The sequence below is a fragment of the Apis laboriosa genome, unplaced genomic scaffold (assembly GCF_014066325.1).
Source record: "Apis laboriosa isolate Shangri-la unplaced genomic scaffold, ASM1406632v1 scaffold30_cov140, whole genome shotgun sequence".
NCBI lineage: Eukaryota > Metazoa > Arthropoda > Insecta > Hymenoptera > Apidae > Apis > Apis laboriosa.
The window spans coordinates 658,205-682,215 of record NW_025222776.1 but is presented as its reverse complement, the minus strand read 5'-3'; the positions used below and the strand labels follow the sequence as shown (position 1 = coordinate 682,215).

Below are 24,011 nucleotides of genomic sequence, written 5' to 3'. Positions count from 1 at the left end.
AAATAACAAGAAATTAAAATTTTTGCAAAAATATAATCTATCGTTTATTTTCTTGATTTTGTAAATAGATGCTTTATCAATTTTCAGATATAATATATTCTAATAAAAGATATATGAGATATTATGAAACATTATAGCATCGTATAAAAAAATATGACATTAAATATTTCCTTTTTATTGTCCAACTATAAAGAAAAGCAATATTTACTGAAAATTCATTTGATGAAAATTAATATAAAATTTAATGGCTTTAATTAACATTTTATGTAACACAATTACTGCTCTTCTTATTTATATTTGCTAGTTAAAGACAATAAATATTTTATTAATTTTTTCAAGAAAATATTACGTTATATTTTAATACTATTTAATATCAAAATAAAATACAAAATATTATATTATTTTATAATTATTGCTTTTTTCTATAATTGGATAATATAGAATGAACAATATGATAATAAAAAAAATTAATTAAATCTACATTTGAATAAATTTTAACTATCTTACCTATAACCTCCTCGTAAACCTGCTCCTTCAGCAAGAATTAATTCTAACTCAGGCGTCGCTCCACCAGTGATTAGAGATCGAATTAAAGTCAGCGCGTTTTGATTGAAATACGTCTGTCAAAAGAAGAAAAAGGAAAATAAGTAAAAAAATTAATATATAGATATAAATTACGAAGTCAAACCTTTCTCCTAATGTACGATAAATAAATGATAATATATGCGATAAATTGTCTATTAAATATTAACATTTTCACGATCAAAGAATGCAACTAACCGTCGACATTAATGAATCTAATACGCTGACGGCAAAGGCAGTACCGCAAGCAAACGGTTGGGTAAGGTACAGTTCTGTGTCCGGATCATCGTCGTCGTCCTGGTCAAGGAACTGCACGTTGCTATCGTTTACGAGTTCTATAATAGAAAGAAAGCTTTAAGGATGTATCAATATTTTTTGATAAAGTATCATTCTATTTTTTATATACATATTCTTTGCGTAATAATAGCTATTATTTATTAATCAAAATTTCAAGTATATTATTTATTAAAGTAAAATAAATATCTAATTTTATAAATATTAAAAGATTCATCGACAAATTTTATTCTCCACATTTATTAAAATTCTTCATTTTGTTAAATATCTAATTAAAAAAATTTATATATTAATTAAATAAATATTGTTCAATGAAATATTTTAAAGTGATAAAACAATATTTTTTATTTAAATTTTTTAATTAATTCGTGAAAATAGATTCATAAAATTTTAGGAAGCTTTGATATAGAACATAACGCATAAATAAATAGATAATTAAAAAAATAATAAATAATGAATTTGATGCGTTATACCTGTTATCATTGGCACGTTTGCTCCATAAACGGATCCTCGTCGTTGCAAAACGATTGGGCTGCCAACTGCGGTCAAATTACCTTGTTCATTATTTGCTGGAATTGTCACTTAACATTTAATTATCGTATACGCGATAGAATATAGGAAAATGTTAATAATTCGAATTATTATTATTCTAAAATTAACTCTTTAATTGCTATAGTGAAATTCTTTAATGAAGATAACCGAATAAAAAATAAAAATTTTAATAAATTATAATAGATATTATAAACTTATATCTTTAAAAACTTAGAAATTACTGAGATTTTCGACAAATATATATGTTAAGAGCAAAATTACGAAATTTTGTAATGTCTGGACTTTGTTTGGAGAAGATGAATATTTCACAATAGCAGTTGAAGATTAAGATTAGTACTAATACGAACCTTGGCTCAGCACACCAATGGTATCGTCGAAAGTCATAGCTTTGATATTAAGGGACGCGAGGATGGCTTCCTTGTCGGCGAGGGTGGGGTCATCGTTGCTAGGCACTTTAGCCGACAAGATACAACACATGTCGCACAAATTCACGTTAACGGCACGCAGATCTGCTCTGCTTAATGGTGAACCCTGCAAAAATACAGATACAATTATATTACAAATTCATTCTTACAATTTTAATACAGAAATTTTCGAAAGAAAATTAGAAAGAATTATAATACAGAATATTTGAACATTTGAACGAAAAATATTATTCCAAATTATTCATTAATTTAAACAAATGAAATAATTTCACAAATCACAAATATAAAATTCACTTGCATTATTCGTTAATGCATAAATATAATTTCATTTTTCAGTCGAGAATCCGATTTTGACTATCAGACTGGTGAACTGTTTATACATTCATGGAAAATTCAAATGTAAAAGAAAAATTCACAAAGCAGTATGTATGTAATATGCAAAGAGACACGAAATGTCAAAAATATAATGATCATTGTAATATCTTGAAAGTAAAACAAATCTCAAGTCAAAAATTAAGTTTTTATGTTTCATTAATAAAAATTCGAATTTGCATAATCATCCGTACTACCTTAAAACATATAAATCTTATAGGTATATTCAAGATATAAAAAAAAAAAAAAAAAAATTAAACGAGAAATATCTCTTACGTTTAACACCGATATCTTCGGTAGATTCTGCAACATCTTCCACTCGCGGCGGATATAATCCACAGACCCAACTATTACTACGTGTTTAAGCTCGTGGTAATGAAAATTGGAAGCTCGTAATGGCATGACAAGGTTTCTCAGTCCGATGAGAGGCGAGTCGGGATCGGCGAATAGGCATACGACGACATGTCCGTTCAAGACTGTCATCGCCGCCTGATTACGATCCAATATGCAGTCTTCGAGGTTACGAGATGGACTCCAATGGAACATACCCGTTGAATCGTACTTCATTTCGGTCTTCTCGAAATCGAAGTCCTTTGCCTGATCGTCGGCTATTCCGACTTGAAGACCACCGTTGTTGTTCACATTCGTACCGCCCGAGGCTCTGCTCGTCGGCCTAAAAAAGATAAATTTCACTTTTTATCGAATGATAAGTATCAATTGTTTATATATATATCTTGATAAAATGTTATTTCATTAAAACAGCAAAGTACTAATATGTTAGAATATAAGTATGATATCTATTTATAATTTTCCATGGCTATTTTATTTTTTGAATAGCTGTAAATATAGCTAAGCTAATCCTGAAACGCTTAAGCGGGTAAATATGAAAATTATAAGTTGAAGAAGCGATATAAATGTTAATAATGATATTGTTTAATTAATTAATATTATCAATAAAAAATCGTCGACCAAAGATAGTAATTTTTAAAAATATTATAAAATGCATAAAAATCGATATGAAATAAATATTATATAATCAAGAAACATAATTTAAAGTTTTGTTTATTATTAAGGAAAAATGAGAAATTGTTGACAGGACAGAATGATAAAATACGGAATAAATTACAAATATACAGATATATGGAATAAATTATTTGAAACATTAATATGAAAGTAACAGATACATTTAGATTTTTTATTTTTTATATTTTATGTAATAAAAGAGAAAATTAAAAGTATAAGAAAATTATAACAGATTTTACGTAAAAATAATAATTTAAAGCTTTCTTAATAGAATGAGAGCAAACTTATTGCTAAACCTAGTAATATTGAAAGTGATCTGTGTTTAGTCTGAAAGCATACATTTAGGCGCAAGCGTTTGACAGAAAATCCTATCTGGATACATATGTAATGCGTTTAGCAACAAAGCATTATAGCAAACGCATATATCTAAACTAATTGAACCACTTGAAATACATGTTCTTTGAAACACTTACATTTTATAAAATTGATTTTTGTTGTGAATGTATAAAATTATAAAATATAGTTAACTTACTAGACTATACTAGAATTTTTTATCTTTTTCTTTTAATGAAAGAATAATGTTCATGAATATTTTTTAATTTAATGATATCATTTTAGTATTTTTCAAATTTTTCTTATTATTTCGCAGCTTTGAAAAAAATCACTGATTATATATTACATCTAACGCTTATAAGAAATATTATTTTATTTTGTTTGATTTCGTTATATAAATGGATATAACTTATTAATTATATTTTATCAATATTATTGTATATATGTATGATTTGTTTTTTGTATTAGTGTCGAGCAAATTCGTGATAAAAAGATAAATCGAAAATAATATTTTCATATAAATAAAATTTTGTTTTTAATAATATTAACATTAATTATTAATTTAATAAATATTTTATGATAAATATAAAAAAATATAAATAGAATAACAATGAAATCACATTGAAAAGAAAAAATTAATATAATTGTTATCATAAAAAATAATCGATTATATATTCATTTTCTATATTGAAATTATTTCACATATAAACATATAAATGATGATAAATGCTTTAATTACACAAGCAATCAATGAAACATTCGCATGCAATTCGCAAGCAGATTTCTATATCGCAAAACGAAATTAGTGTAGAAAAGAGAACATAATGGCTTAATGTGATAATTAACGTAAAAATAAAAAGCGTACATGAGCTTTTTGACTTCGTAGGCGAGATGGTAGCCAGGGTATGCGGACTCCTCTTGCGATCTGGAATCAGAAGGTATTCGTAACGTTGGACTCGTCGATTCGTAGATGCTCTTTTCTTCGTTCGCCATCGAGTAACATTGAATCGTAATATCAGGAATAGAATTAAAAATTGAATTTATGAGCGATATGACAATGATTCTCGTAGTTAGTGATCAAATTACAAAATTTTAAATGTTTCATCGATTAAAATATAATTTATGATTAATGATTTATTTTTGAGATATTGAAATGAAATAAAGTTACGAGGAAAAAATTATATTATACAATTTCCTGAAAAAGTGTTTGTATTCTTGTCAAAAAATCTACAAAAAGCAATTTGTAGTTTATACTAACTTATTCAGAGCTTATTCAAAATGTTCTAAATTAAAACTGACAAATTGTATTGATATATTTGACAAGTTATTTTGAAATAAATATTATGTACATTGTGAATCAATTTATTTTTGATCTAGAGATATAAAGAATGAAGTAATATAAATTACAAATAATCAGATGCATTTAAGTTATTTAATTTTTAATCTTGATTTTTTAATCATAATTAAATTTGTATATATTTGAAATTATATATATTTTACATTGATTTACATTAATATACACTGATTTTAAAAAATAAATAATAAATCTTAAATGAATCTGATTATTTGTATTTGTGTCATTTAATCTTTTACATCTCGAGAACAAAGATAAATTAAACCATGATTTGTTTCAACCTACTTTTTCTTTAAAATGATTTTTCAAATATGTTAGCAACGTTTTAGAATACCCTGAAATAAGGTAATAATTTCTAATTAAAAATATTTTTAGAAAAATATTTATTAAAACAATCAAGAATAAAATATTATTATTATTCTAATTTCATTTTAAACAGTGACTAATAAATTTGATAATAAGCAGATTTTATCGCACAGGAATTTCTCGCGACTCAGCCGTATACAATAATTATAAAAGCACAGATGAGCGGTTTATCCGTGCGGGTGAAAGCTGACCTTTAGACATTGTAGGGGAAGGAAAATAGGAAAAGAATATAATAATTTTATACTTCATGGATTGCCATGAAATTTATTAACATGCGATATATATATAAATGTATAAGTATTAAATTGGGGAAGAAAATAAATTATTGAAATAAAAAAATTATGCTTGTCTTCATAATTTTGCATAATTATTATTAATTAGTTTTAATAATTATTTTAACTCAAGAAATGTTATATTCCTAAATAAATTTATTATATAAACTTTTAAAATATATATATTTTAAAAATCGAAAATCATACTTAGATATACTTAGATATTGAAAGAAAGAGATTGATTATGAAGCAGTAAGTAATTATAATATATATATACTTTAATATTTCATTTAAATTGCGGATTTTTATCTAATAACATATATATATATTTTTTATATGAATGTTTGGCTAGCTTTGTCCAAAGATTTAAAAAATAACTTTTTTTGCAATAAAATTAAACGAAAATTAAAAATTTAAAAAGTTACGTTTCTTTTTAAATTTTGTTTTTTAGTTATTAAAAATTAAAAATCAACAAAAATAATCACACAAAATAAAAATCAAAATAAATCAAACGAATATAAAATAATTTAAAAAATGGAAAGCATGATGATTCTCAAATTTATTTTGTATATTTATTTTATATATTTACTATATAAGTTTACTTTGTATAAATCACAAAAAAAGAATAACTATATTTTATTTGATATTGTGTAAATTACTTTTTGATTAAACTCGAATAATATTTATTAATAAAAATCGAAATTTACATCAACTAAAGAACTTAAGATAATTTTTAAATTGATTTAAAATGTTTAACGTATCATTAATAAGATCATTATAAGCAATATTTTTCCAAGAGTAAATATACTTGTCACGTAATTTACTTTAAATTCTATTAAAATTAGTAAAACTTTAAATAATTAGTAAAACTATAAATAACTCCGTAGAGAATGATTTTTAATCGACGAATGAAAGATTATTAGAAGCGCGGAATTTTGCCCTTTAAAATGCTTTTTCATTTATGCCGATACGATTTCCGGTTTCCGAGATATCGTCGTGTAAAGAAAAGAATAATTTTTAATCGTTTATTATCTCCGTCTTTGTCTCTCGCTCGGACCTCGTCTCTGACCTATTCCAAACTTCAGACACGTGACAGACATGATTCTTGGGAAAAACGTATGCATCTCCAGGAAAAAATATAGGTCATGAGGCTCGCGGGCTTATTCATAATCTCCGCACTGTCTTAAGTATTATGGACGCTTTGAGTCTTCATATTTAATACATTGAATCTTGGTAACCGATTGAAATATCAGGATAAAACAAAGAGTGACTTTAATGGCATGGTTTTCTCTATTTCCTATTATAAAATTTTTAGTTTCTTCTCGCGATTTTTACGTGGAAAATCGAAATTTCATTTTTAATTTTACATATATTGCAATATCTTAATGTAGAATATATGAAGAATTTAATAGAATTTATAGAGAATTTTATTTTTTTTTATTTTAGAATTTAATTTTATTTTATGTATTATATATATATTACATATATAGTACGAAAAATGATAAATATATAAAAGAATTTTATAATTCTTTAATTTTATAAATTTTATAATTATAATTTTATAATTTTATAAATATTGATGGTATCATAATATTGAAAAATATAAGTAAGCTGCTCTTTGCTGTGTTAATTTAAGAATCATTGTGTTTTCCGCTATTTAAAATGTCATACATGATAATGTAGCCTAATCGATATTTAATTATCAATAACTAAAAAACGGAGACAGAAATGTAATTCTCTTACTTTTGATTTTCATTTTATTTTGACTTGCTTTATTAAAAGTTTGGATACATATCCTATGTATACGTATAATTTTGTAAAAAAAAAATATTCTAAATAAATTTCAGCTATATAAAAATCCGCTATCTATTTATAAGTAATAAATTACTGCAAAATAATCAGGTATGATTTTCTAAAATTTATAAACTGACTTTTTTTATACATATAATCATAAAATCGACATATTATATAATAGAATTGATATTAATTATGAACAAATTCTTAAAAGTTACAAAACTATAAGACGAATAAATTTGAATATGCTATTTCAATAAAAATAATCATAAATTAAATAACATATAACATAATTGATTGGAATGCAAACGATTGAATTTATGAGAATGATTCTGGATCGCATGGAAATTCTCTACCGAGAATATTAATAATAAGTTGAAAATTTATGTAATAACAATGTTTATCATCATTTACGTTATGATAACTTTTAAAACATGCTGATTAAATTAAAATAAATGCAGATACTGTTTAAAGAATATTGTGTTATTGACATCATAGTGCACTCTGTATAAATGAGAAATTATTTCATACAAGTTTTTAAATTAAGAAAGTGTTTTTGTATTTTGTGAGATAAATCGTATAAAATTATTGCTTTGATGTTTTATCAGGTTACTCAAATTACAGTTTAAAGTAAGTTTCATTAAAGTGATGCATCATTACAGATACACATCCTCTTACAAATCTTATTATCTTAGGATATTTGTTTCCTTAATAAAGTTTAAAAATTCAAATTTTTTAAATGAAATAATATTATTACATAATAATATAATTCAATAAATGATAATTTTTCTTTTTTCATCTATTAAATAAATTTATATATACAATTCAAATTATTGTATTTGGTTTTATTTTAATATGAGAAATGTTACATAAATAATAGGTAATAATAGGTAAAAATTACATTAAAAAAAAAAAATTAAAAAATTTTGATATTAATGTTATATCACCGATATTTTTTCTTCGAACATTTCCATTGTCGACATAATATAACTTTTTTTAATAAAAATGATCGAATCACATTAAAAGTACTGTTACTGTTCTAAGATTTTTGAGTGGATATGTACAATATAAAATATATGTTTATATATTAAAAATTAATTAATGCAATCTGAATAACCCGCTCAACATAGTTTACAAAAATGTTGTGTACAGAAAAGCTCGAGTCGTTCTAATCGTGCAAATATGGAGAGAAACAGTATCAACTTTAACTTCGTACAACACAGTGAAAGTGCGTATTAAAGACAGAAAAGTCGAAAAATTCACCACGAACTACTATACATTTGTGTACATATTATGTATAAATTGAATTACACTGTATATAATTCGTTCGTATATAAATGTTCGTATTAATCACATTTAATTGAACTTTGAGTGCACAAAAAGTGTTTTTTTTTTTTTATAAGACGTGAAATACGATCAAATTTTACAATAAAACACAACGACACTTTTTTTTCTTTCAATGAAATACGTGTATCTAATTCTCAGTAGTGAAATTCACACACGGTTGTTAAGCACTATTCTGAATGAGATATTTGAGCCATACATAGAAGTCAAATTGATTAACTCTCAAATTTCAATCGAATATTATCTTTCTTCTTATGTTAAATTGTTATTATAATTTGATATATTTATTATTGATTTACATTCCAAATTTTATTAATAGAAAATATTTAAAAATTTTAATAATATATATATAAGTGTTTGTGTGCGTATATGTGAATATTTGAACAATAGAAATTTTTGAATATTGTCAATATTAAAAAGTATTGAATAAAATTATTAACCAATCATTTTGGCACAGTTTAAAATATTTTAGATACATCTATATAATGCAAAATGTAAAAAATTTTAAATCTTTATGTTAATATTAAAGTCAAAAATAATATGATTGATCAATTCGTCTTCTGAATGACTCATTTATCGTAGAAGTGATTGAAAGTGTGAACAATGAATAGTGAATGCAAGGACGAAGCACGTCCGTATGTATAGCGAAGAGAAAATAATAAATGTTTAAAGTAAAACGAATACCTCTGATTGTACGGTTGATTTGGACTGGATAAACTGTCATTTGTCGCTCGATTCACATTCGGTTTCACCTTATTCACTTGTTTCGTTGAATTCATCATGGTCATCCCAACGGAATTCCGGTGATTTCTCATCGCTATAATGTAAACACGATGATATGAGTTTATACATATTTTTTTAATTTTTCATTAATATTATATTTCGAGATTATCGATAAGAATATATTTAAATTATTGAGAAAATTTAAATAACTAACTTAAATAACAATAATTAATTTAAAGATTGTGTTTAACTTAATTATTTGAAAATTTATGTAATTTTTTATCATGTTTTAAATGTTGCAAAGAAAAATTATATTCTATTTGCTAATTCAGCAAAAATTAATATTAAATAAAATTAATTATTTGTTCGATCTATTTTCATCTCACTTAATGAGATATAAAAATATGTTTTGAAAATAATGCATAACATTTTAACTCCTTTTATATAAATGATAAAATTGCAAAAAATTTAGAAAATTCTGCTTTTTTATTAAACAATTTATTAAAAAAAAAAATGTTTCAATGAATATTTGATCAATTTGAAACTTACCGTTTGGATCTTCTCGGTCACGACTGATCTCACCTAAAATCGATAAATTAGAATTAACTTCTATGTAATCGTTATTTTCTTTTTCAACGTAGCTAATAGACAAAGCAACAATGATTAAGAAAATTACTCAGTGCCACGCTGATCGTGACCTAAATCCCTTCGTTATAACGTATTTTACTTTTAATCGACAAAGAGAGCCTACAGCCTCATGCTTACAGGCACGCATACTTTATCCTAAATATTTTGCACGTGCCATTTTTTATTTGAAAAATTTTAAATAATTAGAATTGCGATGAACTGATGAACTATACTTATGGTTTTCAAGAATACGTCGAATACACGAATTTTTATAAATATTGATAAATAATTTTATATTTTAATATTTTTCGAAAATCTAATTAAAAAATTTAATAATCTTTAGATTATTTTTTAACGATATAATTTTTTTAAATTTGCACAATTGTCGTAATTTTTACCACTGTTATTATTGATAAAATGTCAAATATTAACGCAAAAATAATTTTTCTTACGAATAAAAAAAATAAAATAAATATTATTTCAAAATCACAAAAATGATTAAAAATAACTTCTTATATAATTTATCATTATAAATTTTACGAATTTCTTTAAAGTTTCTGAAAAATATATTTTCTATTACATAAAAAATATTTAATATCATATTCTCAAATACTTATTTCTATATAAAATTAGATGATCCAAAGCAATAATAAAAATATAAAAATTGATGAAACAATTGGATCATTTATTTTATAACACAACGCATTAAACGTGAAAGCGAAAAGTGATGCATTAAACTATATTGGTCAATTTTTCAATAATAATATACAGGATGTTCCATTTTAATTTTTTAGAATAAATATTTCGAATAATAAAAATATGGAAGACACGAAAAACTATCAAAAAGAAGATCATGCTATTATTTATTTGACTTATGATGTCCTTTAACAAACATATAAATGTCAATATTAAATTTAAGATAAAAATAAAAAACTAAATATTTTTTTACTACATACTATCATAGTTGGTATTATTGCAGCTACATCGAAATATTTTCAAAACGCTACTTAAATAGGTCTTTGGTACAAGCTATTCCTGAGATATAAGCTTCCAAACTCTACGTGTTGACTTTAGGAGATTGAAGTAGAGATTAAAATGGAACATCCTGTATATAGTGTCTGCGTCAAAAAGTATGCGAGATAAATCTTTACAAAGGAAAATTTGACGTATCAATAGAAACCAAAGCAACGTTCATTGTACACAAGCAATTCTTAGCCATTACGGCACGTGCTGTTTGCAGAAGACAAGAAAAAAATAATAATAATAATTAGGCATCTGTCGCGATAAGTGAGTTGAGTGAAACACCATTATATATATAATAAATAAATATGGTAAATAAATGGATCAAATGAAATACAAAAGGTGAAAAATGTGCTTTGTCTAAATGTCACCATAAAAAATAAATAATAATAATAATGATAATAATAATAATAACGAATAATGTATCTGTCAATCTACCGTGCTTTCTACAGCTATTTATTCATTTGTTTACACTTGATATTAAAATTACACAAATAAAATGCATATATATATATATATATTATATATATAAATGACAATAATATATATATATACTCAGGACATATGCGAATTATATACATATCAAAAGAAGAAATATCGAAAAAAATATTTCTAAGCATCCTAAACCAAGTATAATATTTATCTACATAGAACACAGAAATATTCATTGAAAAAGTTTGAATATCACTCAAAATATTTGAATTCAAACAGCATTTCTCAAACTATCCGCGAAATTTATTCTCATCTTTCAAATTTACTCTATACGAATTAAAATAATTTATCGAATATTTTGCGAATTTGTAAAAAATTTTTGTCATTTACAAAATTCAATTACAAAAATCATCATACTTATCTTATGCAGATTCAATTAAAAAATTGTTATATCAAATCTAACAAAAATTCTGCTTTAAATGAAACTTTTTGAATATATATAATAAATTATTGCTTACAATATGTTTAGTAATCGATGTACTGTACAATTAGATAAAAAACAATAGAAAAAAATTTAAAATATTTTTTATTTAAAACTTTATTTTTGAGGAAATTGAAAATTCAAATAATAAGGAAATATAATTAATTCTTGGTAAGAATTGATTATTGATAAAAGATTACTTTACATATGAAAAATGTAGATTAAAATTTTTCAATTTGAAGAATACTTTTTGAGAAAATAAAATTTCGAATTTATTTTTTGAAAACAAAAATTTAAACAAATTAAAAATCTTTTACATTTTTTATTTTTTGCATATAAAATATTCAATTAATAGTCTGCTGATGATATTCAATCATATATTTTACAGTTTTTCAAAATTGATTTTATCGAAAAAAAAATATCAAACAAAAAAATATCTTTTTTTCTTTTTAAATTAATATAAAATCATCTTCTATCTGATTGTATTACATACTATACCAAATTATATACGATGTAATATTTTTTTCATCATGATGAATCAATCTTTAAAATTTTAATGCTTTTTCCGTTTTTCTTAAAATATAATTTTATAATAATGCAGGATAAAATAAAAATTTTAATACAAAATATACTCTGGATTTATTAATATAAATTCTATTCAAAATTTAAAAAGAAAATATTAAGAAAATTTTATCTTCTCAAAGAAATTTTTTGAGAGAAAAAAAAAAAATGTTTGATCCATTATGCTTCACACATATACGTACAATTTTCAATTATAAATTTTCATTATAATCAGAATTTTCTTTCTTTTAAAAAATAATGTACGAAGATTTTTGTTTATAATTTCTTATTCGATTATAGAAAAAAACCAGAATGAGAAAAACTGATGTCTTTATGAATTCCTGCTCCACTACTTACGCAGACGAACACCAGCAAATGTATTGCATATATTTCAATTACATGGAAAGGTATGTTTGTCGCGAATAAGGTTATCAAGCGTTCGAATTGATTTTTTCTTTCCTTCACTATTACATTTATTACACGTTACATTTTTTATTTCAAATTGAATTCTTAAAAAGAATCGTTATTCAAAATTAATTAAGTACTTTGCACTCAAGTTACGTAAACTAAATTTGTTCAACATCACAATTGTCTTCTCTAATTATAAAAATTATCCATAAATTAATCATTGTGTTTTGTCTATGAACAAATATGTTGCTTTCAAAACTATAACAAAACAAATGATCACAACATGAAACAAAAACATGATAATTGATGCTATATAGTCTAATAACTATAAAATTCTATGATAATCGTATGTATTCTAACGAATTGCAATGATTTTATTTTATAGAAAACACAAAACAAAGGAGAAAAAAAAAAAAGAAAAGGAAAAAGAAGAAAAAAGTGAAAGAAAGGGAAGAAATGACATGTCGTTTATAAGATAGTGATATGATAGCCATAGTGAGAACTAAAGTTAAACTACAAAAAATTTTAATTCACTACATCTGTGTAAAAATAATATAATTGTTAACATAAGATGCAAACTATAATATATCTAATGTACAGCTGCATGCACTCATCGCGACCGGAGAAAGTAGTAAATAACGACATTATAATGTAATCGAAATTTTTTTAATTGCAGAAAAATAATTATCTTAAACAATTTATACAAGTATCTTTCTACTTTCTCCAAAATCGTAGTGAAAATAACGCGTTTTTCCGTACATATTCCATATTACGTATGTATAAAAATGTATGTATTCAGAAACAGTGCTGGAATTTTTATTTTGAGTAACAATTTAGTTTAAATTACGTATTATCACAATTTTATTAATCATTTGTTTATAGAAATTTTTATTTGTTAAATTTGAATTAATTATTTTAATATGATTTTTGTTTATATTTTTATTTTATATTTTTTCTTTTCTTTTATTTATATGAAAAAAAATTAAGTTTGCTAGTTTTATGAAAAATAAATAATAATTATAGGAAGATTATATAAATTTCATCGAGAAATAGAAATAATTTATTATCATTAATCTTTGGAACATTATTAAATGAAATTATTTAATGTTAGATGATATTATTATATCCTATTGAACTCATAATGTCACATATATATAATATTGAAAAATAAATTTCAATAAATTTTCAAAAAGCATAAAAATATTTAGAAATTGTTTCTTATATTTCTGATATTTATTCATATGTTCTAATATCTCTTAACATTAAAAAAAAATAAACATAAAAAAAAAATATACAAAATACGATATTCTCGAAATTATCATTTAATATCATTTTCACAGCGATTTCATAATACACTTTCAAATAATCGAATTAAAAAACAACTTAAATCCAGCACTGTTATCAAACGTCGGTCGAAAAGTCGTGTTGGATTCCTAGAATATGTCCTAGAAATGTCGCAATTGGTCGTTGAAGCTATCATGATGCATAAAAAAGAAAAAAGAAAAAAGAAAAAAAAAGAAGAATAAAAAAAAAAAAGAAAAAAAGAAAATCGAAAAACATCAGAAATTGAGTGCAGACAGTTGTTAAATCGAGAGCGAAGCACTTTTGTGAAGCAGCACTTCGAGTTCCTTCGTCCAAGAGACTGAAAGCGATTGATTACAGTGTATACCCGTATATACCGTGTATTTCATAAAAATTAGGAAGGGCAGCTTGCAAAATTATAACACGGTTTTGATTGAGGTGTAACTGTACCTCTTACGTGAACCATCTTGGGCAGTTCTGGCGGAGTGAATGTGGGGGGAGGATGGTGGTCGTCTGTAACAAACCACTACACATGTTAGCTACCCTAACTAATTACCTAAGGCCTAGTTTCTACGCTATTGCTACCACTGCCATTCCTATACTTGCATTTTAATCAATTAAAGCTTCATTCCAGTCTTAAATCGATGAAAAATATCTTATTATCGAAAGATTTTTTGTAAATCGTCACTGTGCTGCCATCTACTTCAATTGAAGAGTACTATTACATAGTATAAATAGCATTAACTTTTAAAATATGGCAGAATCAGAAATCAGAATCAGAAATCATGAAGATTGATACATCAAAAATTATTTAATTTTATTATTGTCGTTAATTGCGAGAATTATATTATATTATATCATATTATATTATATTAGCATTTTAATATAACATAATTCAATAATTAATCACAGATATTAAATTGTTTAGGTTTATAAAGACTAATTTTGATATTTGAAAAAATTAGGCAATAATAATATTTTGGCACCAAAATTTAAAATTAAAAGCAATAAAATTGACTTTCATGCGATATGATTATTTTACATCTATATAGAATTAATCATAAAATTGATTTAAAAAGATTTTATTATATCAACATTTAATATTTTTAATATTCATTATTCATCAATATTTATTGTTCAAATAAAAATTAGATCACAAATTTTTTGAAACAGATTTTTTGTTTGCAATTAATTGTTTGAAATAATGAACAATTATGAGAACAAAAGATCTTCGCGTTAAAAAGACAATAACAATGAAATTCTTTTTATCGACTGAAACGAATCTTGTTCTAATCTAAATAATATATTATCAATATTCTAGAAATCAAATTATTACTCTGAAAGAACTACCGTTTTCAATGCTGTTCGTGGCAACGCGGACGAGTCCAGAAGTAATCGAGGCACGATATTGTACAAAATATCAAAAGGAAAAAAAGTTTAAAAAAAAAAAAAAAAAAGAAGAAACAAAAAAACAATCTGTACATCGTGATTCTCCTCCGCGTTGTACAAATATAGTCTAAAGTAGTGGTGAATTATATACACGTTCTCATAACCAGATTTTAAGCACTGTGCACAGGCAATGCACTCAATTTCATGCAAAAATTATAACAGAGGCAAAGAACAAACTCGAGAGAAATTAATATTTAAAATAAAGAAAATAATTTTTCCTTTATAATGCACGATTAAATAAATATCTTTGCCTCTGACAAATCTATCTTCTATTCTATCGTATCTAAGCGTGCAGATTAATAATAATTCTTACGGTGTGAATATTTACTCGGTATTGCAAGTGCGGTCTTTGACAAATATTATTTATAAAACTCGTGCGACAAATTGGGAAAACTCGAGACAAAAAGGTATATTATTCGAGAGAGTTATATAGGGTTTCTACCGTGTCAAAGCAGAATTATAAAAGAGGGAAGGGGGAGACACGTTATAGTAATAGAAATTAACGTGAAACTCGTCGTTTGCAAAACTATTCGCGAATTCGTATAGTATATGCAGCTCTTTATCTTGTGAGCACTTTTCTTTTGCCATTGGCGTCGTTAAGCTCCTAATATAAAGCTTAATCGACCGAGGGAGTGAAAAGTGTAGCGCGTGTAAAAGGCCACTTCAAATGCTCGTAACGCTTATATCGTGTATATCTCATCGCGTAATTTATTTTGTGCTATTCGATTAACTTTTCTTTTTATTTCGATATTTATCGTTATAAGGAAGATAAATAATTTATTGTATGACACATAAAAGAAAATCCATTATTCTTTAATTCTAATGTATTGTATCTTTCGTTGCAATCTTTAATTATTTTTTTCCTTTTAAATATTTCTTCACATTTATATATAATATATATATTTTTAATATATTTTTTAAATATATTTCTTTTAAATATATTTATTTAGCAAAATTATTAAAATTGTTATTTCATTGTGATGAATATTAAAATCTAAAATATTATTTTAGATTGTAAATTGTAAAATTATAATATATAAATCGTTCGTTATAAAAATGACATATGTTTAATTTTAAAAGAAATTGAGAAAATGAATAATGTATAATTAATTAAATTTTTTATTATACTATTGGAATCTAAAGGATTAAATATTTATTCAAAATTCTTGGAACAATTAATTAACAAATTTTTGAAGATCATCTCAGACAAAAAAAAAAATAACGATTCAAACAAGAAACAAAGAGAATGATGTTCGAAATATTTTTTAATTTTTTTTCCAAAGAGATAAGGATTTTCCTTTATAAGACAATTAAAAGAGAAAGAAAAAAGCGAAGAATCCAAATCTATAAAAACAGTATTACACCGTGTAAAAATAGAAAGTATATAACGATAAACATACGAATAAAGCATGTGTCAGTAAAATACAGTGACCATGTACAGCCTACGTCTTATGATCTATGCCTTATCAATACGGATTCCCGCGTTATAATAATAATATTATGCATACATATGTACAAAAATATTGATTATACACCCGCTTTATGTTAGACTTACTTGCATACGAGAAGTCTTCACCTAAGTAGAAGTAGAGGACGAAGAGAAGAAAGTTCAAACAGATAGACACATAGAAAGTTAGTTATATAGATATATCTTTTCTTCATATTAACGGTGTACATAATGTGTTATGCGTATGTGTGCTGTGTGCACGCCTTGCGGGCACACATATGTGATACACGTGTATATCGATAGGTAAGATGTGCGTGCGTGCGTGCTTGCGCGCGCATGTATATGTCGTGACGTTGTACAAAGAGATACACATATATGCACGCATGGATCATAGATGAAATTAGAGTGATATAATGATCGTGTTAGGCTCCGATGCGAGTGAAACTGTTGATTGATTTTTCTTACCCTCTTTCTATTTTTCTACCTCCCGTTTTTTACAAGCGTGTATTATCGCGTGTACATTTTAATTTTTTTTTTTTTTACTCACGTGCATATTCGAATTGATCGATTTATTTATCCATTTGCACGATAATTTAATAGTTAATAATATTAGTGGTATTGACGAGTTGCAAATTAGAACAGTATTTTTCTTTGTTTTTTTGTAATATTCAAATAATTTATGATTTTTTTCCTTATTCAAATTTTATTAAAATTTGAATCGTTTATTATTTGAATAATAATTTATTTGAAAATGAATTCAAAATATTTTAATATTTATTATCTCATTTGATGAAATACTACATAAAATTTTTATTTTTTCAAAAATCATTCTTCTTTTGCTTGGATTGAAATATGTATATTTTTTTTTATACTTTTTTTTTGATTCGGAATAATGATCACTTGAAAATAACATATTTTTGAAATAAATATCTTTAATACAAATGAATATATCATTATATTTTATTTAAAAAATTCATTTATTTAATTCAATAAATGTTATTATAGATATATACAACAAAAGTGATTAATTATTTGTAACTTCTAACTTGTCAAACATCACTAATAACTTGTTCAATAATTGTGCAAGAGGATAATTAATGAAAATATAATTAAATCAATTATTAAATTATAAAAATATGTATATAACAACTGATTTTAAATATGAAATTAATCTTAAAATAGCTCAATAGCACAAAAATATTCGATTAGCAAAAGATAATTTTTTCTTCTAAATAAAATTAAACTAAAATTTATTCGATACAATTTTATAAAAAAAATATAATTTTCAAAAATTCAACTACATATATTCTCACATTTATTAGTTATTTTCTAAATTCTGAAGATGAATCGAACGTAATGAAAATCATAAAAGCACATAGCTTTTACAATATAATTTGCGATAACTCGAAGCACATATATATATATATGTTAAATACTGCATACTTAATATTGTAATCGATTCAACATTATGCAACATGTTTAACATTTTTCAATGACGTTTAAAAAACACCTAAGGAATTGAAGCAAGTATCGGGATATCGGAGGAAACGATTTTTTCCAAATATAGTCATTGACTTTGCCATGAAACAAGTAAATAAACCACTCAAGAAACACTATTCTAAGATATTCTAAAGAAAAAAATAAAAAAAAAATTTTTGAATATAGATATAATAGTTAGATATTGAACACCGATGCAAGATCAAATTAGAAATAGTTAAAAGAACTCAAGGCAATCACATCGCGTGAGTTTAAGACGATTCAATTTCAATAATTCACTCACAACAATAACCATCGAAAACAAAAAAAAAAACACTTACATACCTTCAGAGAACTACATTCAAAACGACATCGAAATATGTAAATAGTAATTTCGGTTGCAGAAAAAAAAAAAAAGAAAGAAACAAAAAAATACATCACATCACATAGGAATTCAAAACACTAATGTATGTTCTACTTTGAAAAATCAATTATTATCAATTTAGATGAAATTACACAAATTAGCACAACGAACATGTCTATACGTATATGTATGTTCTAATTTTGAATAATCAAGAAAAAAACGTCGTATAAATAACTATAAAAATTATCGAAACGTTGTGCTATACTTTGTCGAGTATTTAAATATGATTCCAGGTTAATATTTTTTTTTTCGATTTTACACTTTCCTTTAACTTAAATTTTGTTTTTTAAACTAAGCTATGATAAATTGGTTTAACTTTAATCTCACATATTTCCTTATTCTAATTACACGTATATAAATATAAATAATTCAATACAACAATACTATAGATTTCAAATTTTAAAAATTGTAAAAACAAAAAGATGATCAACGCGATTTAAATGATCAACGAAAGGAGAATTTTGTGTGCAATCAACCTTTAAATCGAATATTTTTTTCTAAATATAAATATAAATAATAATATAAATTATATATTATATAATTATTAATTATAAATTAATATAAATAATAATATAAATTATATACCTCATATTTTTATATCTATTATCATTCATAATTTACTAAAATTTTGAAATAATAGATTTTTTTTTAATTATATTGATTTAAAAGTTGCATGAAATTAATAAACTATTTTTTAAATAAATTTCGACTATATTTTCTCACATTACTTAACGATGGGAAGAGGCTAAAATTAGAGAGAGAAAGAGAGAGAGAGAAAAAAAGAGTATGAAAGAAAAAAAAAAGGGACGTGGAAGACAATTCTACATTCGGGGGATACATACTTGCTCTTCCAACCATTTGAACAGCTCGCACGCCTTTCCGGAATGTGGCCACTGCCCGAAGGGAGGAGAACCAGAGCTGTTAGTTGTTATACCAAAATAAGGTGAACCTAAATGCGGGGTGTTGGGGGTGGGTGTGACAGGTAAGGGAGGGTTAACCGCAAAGTCTCAATCGTTTTATCACGTTGTGAATTTTAAACAAAATATGAAAAATACGGGTAATTTAAAACTCGATTAATAAATAATCGATTATTAATAACAATAATAATAATGAATAATATAAAATAAAATAAAACGTGACAATCGATAGAGAAATCTATGGTTAAAACACACTATTGATTTAAAGCGATCACTTTAAGTCGTTTCGGTCTAAGTATGAGGATCGGTGTACAGAAAATACTATACAATTATAAGTGTGTGGCCCATATAGATTTTACATAATGGCCAAATGATGATACGTATTCCGTTTTTTTTTCTTTCTTCTTTTTCGTCAGAGACACGAATCGTCTCCTTCGAATAATAATAAATATTAATCATAATGTCGACGTTATTGTTGTGATGTCAGTGAATGATATCAAATATGCGCAACATGTGAGGGGAGAATGAAGTATTTTTAATCGTTGTGTTCGATAAACCCTGGGCATCGATTATCATCATCCGTATAAATTTAGAATTAAAGGTGCTTACACCGGTGGCATTCACTTGTAACTTTATTTTTCATATATTCGAAAACTGTTTGTGATTACACTGTTACAAGTATTTCTAAAATCATTTTTTCACGCATACGTACATATATACACATTCATCCACGCAAATGCACCTACTAAGTATGCTAATGGTTTTTCTTTCATATCGAAAAATTATCTTGTGCTTTATTAAAGAAAACTGTTACAAATTTTCTTTGCTGAAATATCATCCATCAAAAGCTAGTGTTTTTTTTTAAGATTTTTAGATTTTTTTTTAAGATTTTAAGATTTTTAATAATTATTTTCAACTTCTTCAAATGATATTTAATAAATATTTAATTATTCTTCATTTTTGATGTAAAGTACATAATTTATCTAATTATTAAAGGAATAATTTACAAATATGAAATATGAAAACTATAGTTTTTATAGTTTTACTATATATTATTATATACTATATATTATATATTATACTATTTTAAAATGTACAATAACGTATGAGAATATTATATGAATATTTTTCTAGGTATTGGTCAAACAAAAATTGCATATATTCCAGATTATTCCAGATATTCCAGATTTATTCCAGATTTATTTCAAATATATTATTTTTAATTTTATCAAATCAAAAAACAAACATGTTTCTAACGCATACAAAAAGAATTATTTCCGTGTTTTTATGTTAATCAATAGTGCAAAAACCAAGTTAAAAAATTCTCTTCAAAATGAAATATATTGGAACGACAGAAGTAAAAATATTTAGAATAATTATCCAGATATGTCCTAAAATTGATTGTGCAATCAATCATAATATACGCCTATATATATGCACATACAAGGTATTAATATATTCGTTTCGAGAATTGATTCTGAAAGTTAAAACAAAAAAGTTGATATGCAAAAATGTTGTTTAAAATTTATTTATTAAGTTATAAGCAATTTAAGTTTGTAGATGAAGAAAAACAGAGATAGAGCTACCTGTCTAACGCAATATCTCTTCATCTAATGCGAACTTAAATTGCTTATAACTTAATAAATAAGGCTCAACCAATATTTTAATATACTATACCAACTTTTGTGTCTGTTTTAACTTCTAAATTCGACTTTTCAAAGATATTTTTTAATAAGCGAGAAATATTTAAAAAAATTATTCAAAACTTAAAAATATGTTATGATAGCAAAAATAAATATCAAGTGTTTCATTTTAATCCATTATTGCTAATTATTAAAAAATTAATTGCACAAAGAAAATGATTAAAATGGATTTGAATATTTCAAATTAGACATATTTTCTGATGTAATTTTGACAAGGAAAACATTATATATTTTTTTAAGCATTGATAATTATTGATATATTTATGATATATATGATATATATATATTATATTTATATATATATTCATATTTATATATATTTATATATATTTCATATTCATATTAATTTTATTCGTTGTTTTCATATATGTTAATTCCTGAAATTGACCCATATATTATAAAACACTTTATATAAACATGACATGTATTAAACAAAACTAATAATCCAATTAAAAAATTTATAGAAGAGAAAAAACAATTTTCAATTTTCAATTTTCATCAATTTTCAAATAAAATTTTATTGGTTAATAAAGATGAAAAACAAGATTATTTTTTAAAAATATAATTTATGAATATCTACAAAAGCAATAGTAGTAGATTAAAAAAAAGATTACAAAAATATAAGACAATATACTCGTTATTATCATATTATTTAATAATATAATAAGTTATTTGTTTAATAAAAAGAATTTATTAATAGATAGAATAATTAGAATAATTTATGAAAATAAACTTGAAAAATAAAATATTAAATAATTTGAATCTATTTTGATATTATTATCATCCAAGTAACATTATATTAATCAAAAATAAAGATTTATTATAATATAATAGCATAGGTGTACAATATCTGTTATAAGATATAAAATTTTTATAAAATATCAATGATAAAAGAGTTCTTCTATTTCTAGAATTGAAATAAAATTCACAAGAACGTTCCAATATCTAGTGTACTAATGTGCAATTTTATATTATATACAAAAAAAAATTTTTTGAAAATAAAATTAGAAAAAGAAATGTCAAATAACTTTGAAGATATTTGACAGCTCTTAATCAATAAATTTGAAAATAAAACTGACCTATTAACTTTTTGATAAATTCAATGCTATTCTAAAACAGAGAAAATTAAATGGAAAATAAAGAGGATAACATTTGAATTGTGAAGAAAATAATTCAAAATGTTTAATATAAGCACATCGAATAACGATTAAAAACGATAATCATTGGCAAGCCTGAAACGAGCAAGTTTCTTAATCAGTGAAACGTAACAGCCAGGAACGTGTAGACACAGAATATACGAGTTAATATTAACGTGCTTAGCAAAATTAGCATATCCGCAAAAGCGACGATTTTTCGTGAAAACTGAAGCAAAATTTATATCGAACTGAAATTCTGTACATATGCGATGTGTAACGATCTTCGTCCAGCTTGAATTCGACGTTGCTGCTTCATTTTAAAAAACAATAATCGCCAAAATATATTAGCTCTAGCAAAAGCCCAGCGAGAAACAATATCGAACGATGTCAAAAATGTTCAAACGCAGGTACCGTGGAGTAAGTGCATATGATGATATCATATACAGTGAATTATTAAACATCTAACTTGCATTTCTCTTTTTTTCTTTTTTATCACTTACGCCATCTTACCTGGTTAAACGCAAAATCAATTAAACCCTGTTTGAGTCAATTGATTTTCTTATTTTTGAAAATAATAAAAATAATTCGTTTCTCAAATTTGACTCAAACAGAGAGAATTTATCAGAATAATGATCTTTTCTTATGATATCATCTCACAAATATATATTTCTGATTTACAGATTCGGGACAAGTCGGAAAAATTCGTGTAGAATCGGACGAGTTCTCGATACTGTCGTATTAAATCCTAAAAGATTCGATTCAAAAGTCATTCGTTGTCTCATTTCGGTTCAAGAGCTCAAGTCTCGGTCATTAAAGCCTTTAGCCGATCACGTCCGATTATTGTCGAGTCGAACCGAAGTCAGACAGCTGCTTACTTCGAGCAATATCGAAACCTCGCACGATTCTACTCGAATATTTCCGACTCGACCCGAAGTTCGGGACTGTATAGCATATCCCTATTTATTTCCTTTAAGATTATTCTGACAAAGTCGTAGATATAGGTCGATAAAGGATGTACATTGGGATGAAAAGGACGGCAAGGAAGGTACAAATACGCGTACCGTCGAGGTAACTGCTGTAGGCAGTGTTTCCCTTCACCATGCCGGTCTGCATCATCATCATCCCCACATCTGTAAAAATCGAGCGATCGGCCCGGACATATGTTTGTCAGTAAACACGCAGGGATATTCTACT

The 24,011-nt window shown here is 24.7% G+C and overlaps 1 protein-coding gene across 29 annotated transcripts in view; it reads right to left on the bottom strand.

Moving 5' to 3' along the window:
- The window catches only part of LOC122714514 (calcium-activated potassium channel slowpoke), a 122,604-nt gene that overhangs the window by 7,302 nt on the left and 91,291 nt on the right, over positions 1-24,011 (bottom strand). For 9 of the 29 annotated variants that reach the window (XM_043935896.1, XM_043935889.1, XM_043935895.1 and 6 more), the window contains exons 14-24: positions 23,879-23,947; positions 17,270-17,290; positions 14,716-14,778; positions 9,984-10,016; positions 9,396-9,528; positions 4,447-4,506; positions 2,502-2,898; positions 1,776-1,959; positions 1,350-1,445; positions 781-917; positions 508-620 (exon numbers count right to left, since the gene is read on the bottom strand). In XM_043935896.1, the coding sequence (XP_043791831.1) occupies positions 508-620; positions 781-917; positions 1,350-1,445; positions 1,776-1,959; positions 2,502-2,898; positions 4,447-4,506; positions 9,396-9,528; positions 9,984-10,016; positions 14,716-14,778; positions 17,270-17,290; positions 23,879-23,947 (1,306 nt within the window). Of the gene's footprint in view, positions 1-507; positions 621-780; positions 918-1,349; positions 1,446-1,775; positions 1,960-2,501; positions 2,899-4,446; positions 4,507-9,395; positions 9,529-9,983; positions 10,017-14,715; positions 14,779-17,269; positions 17,291-19,903; positions 19,955-23,878; positions 23,948-24,011 lie in introns of all 29 variants that reach the window. The other 20 variants (XM_043935900.1, XM_043935897.1, XM_043935919.1 and 17 more) reach the window with 11 other exon arrangements.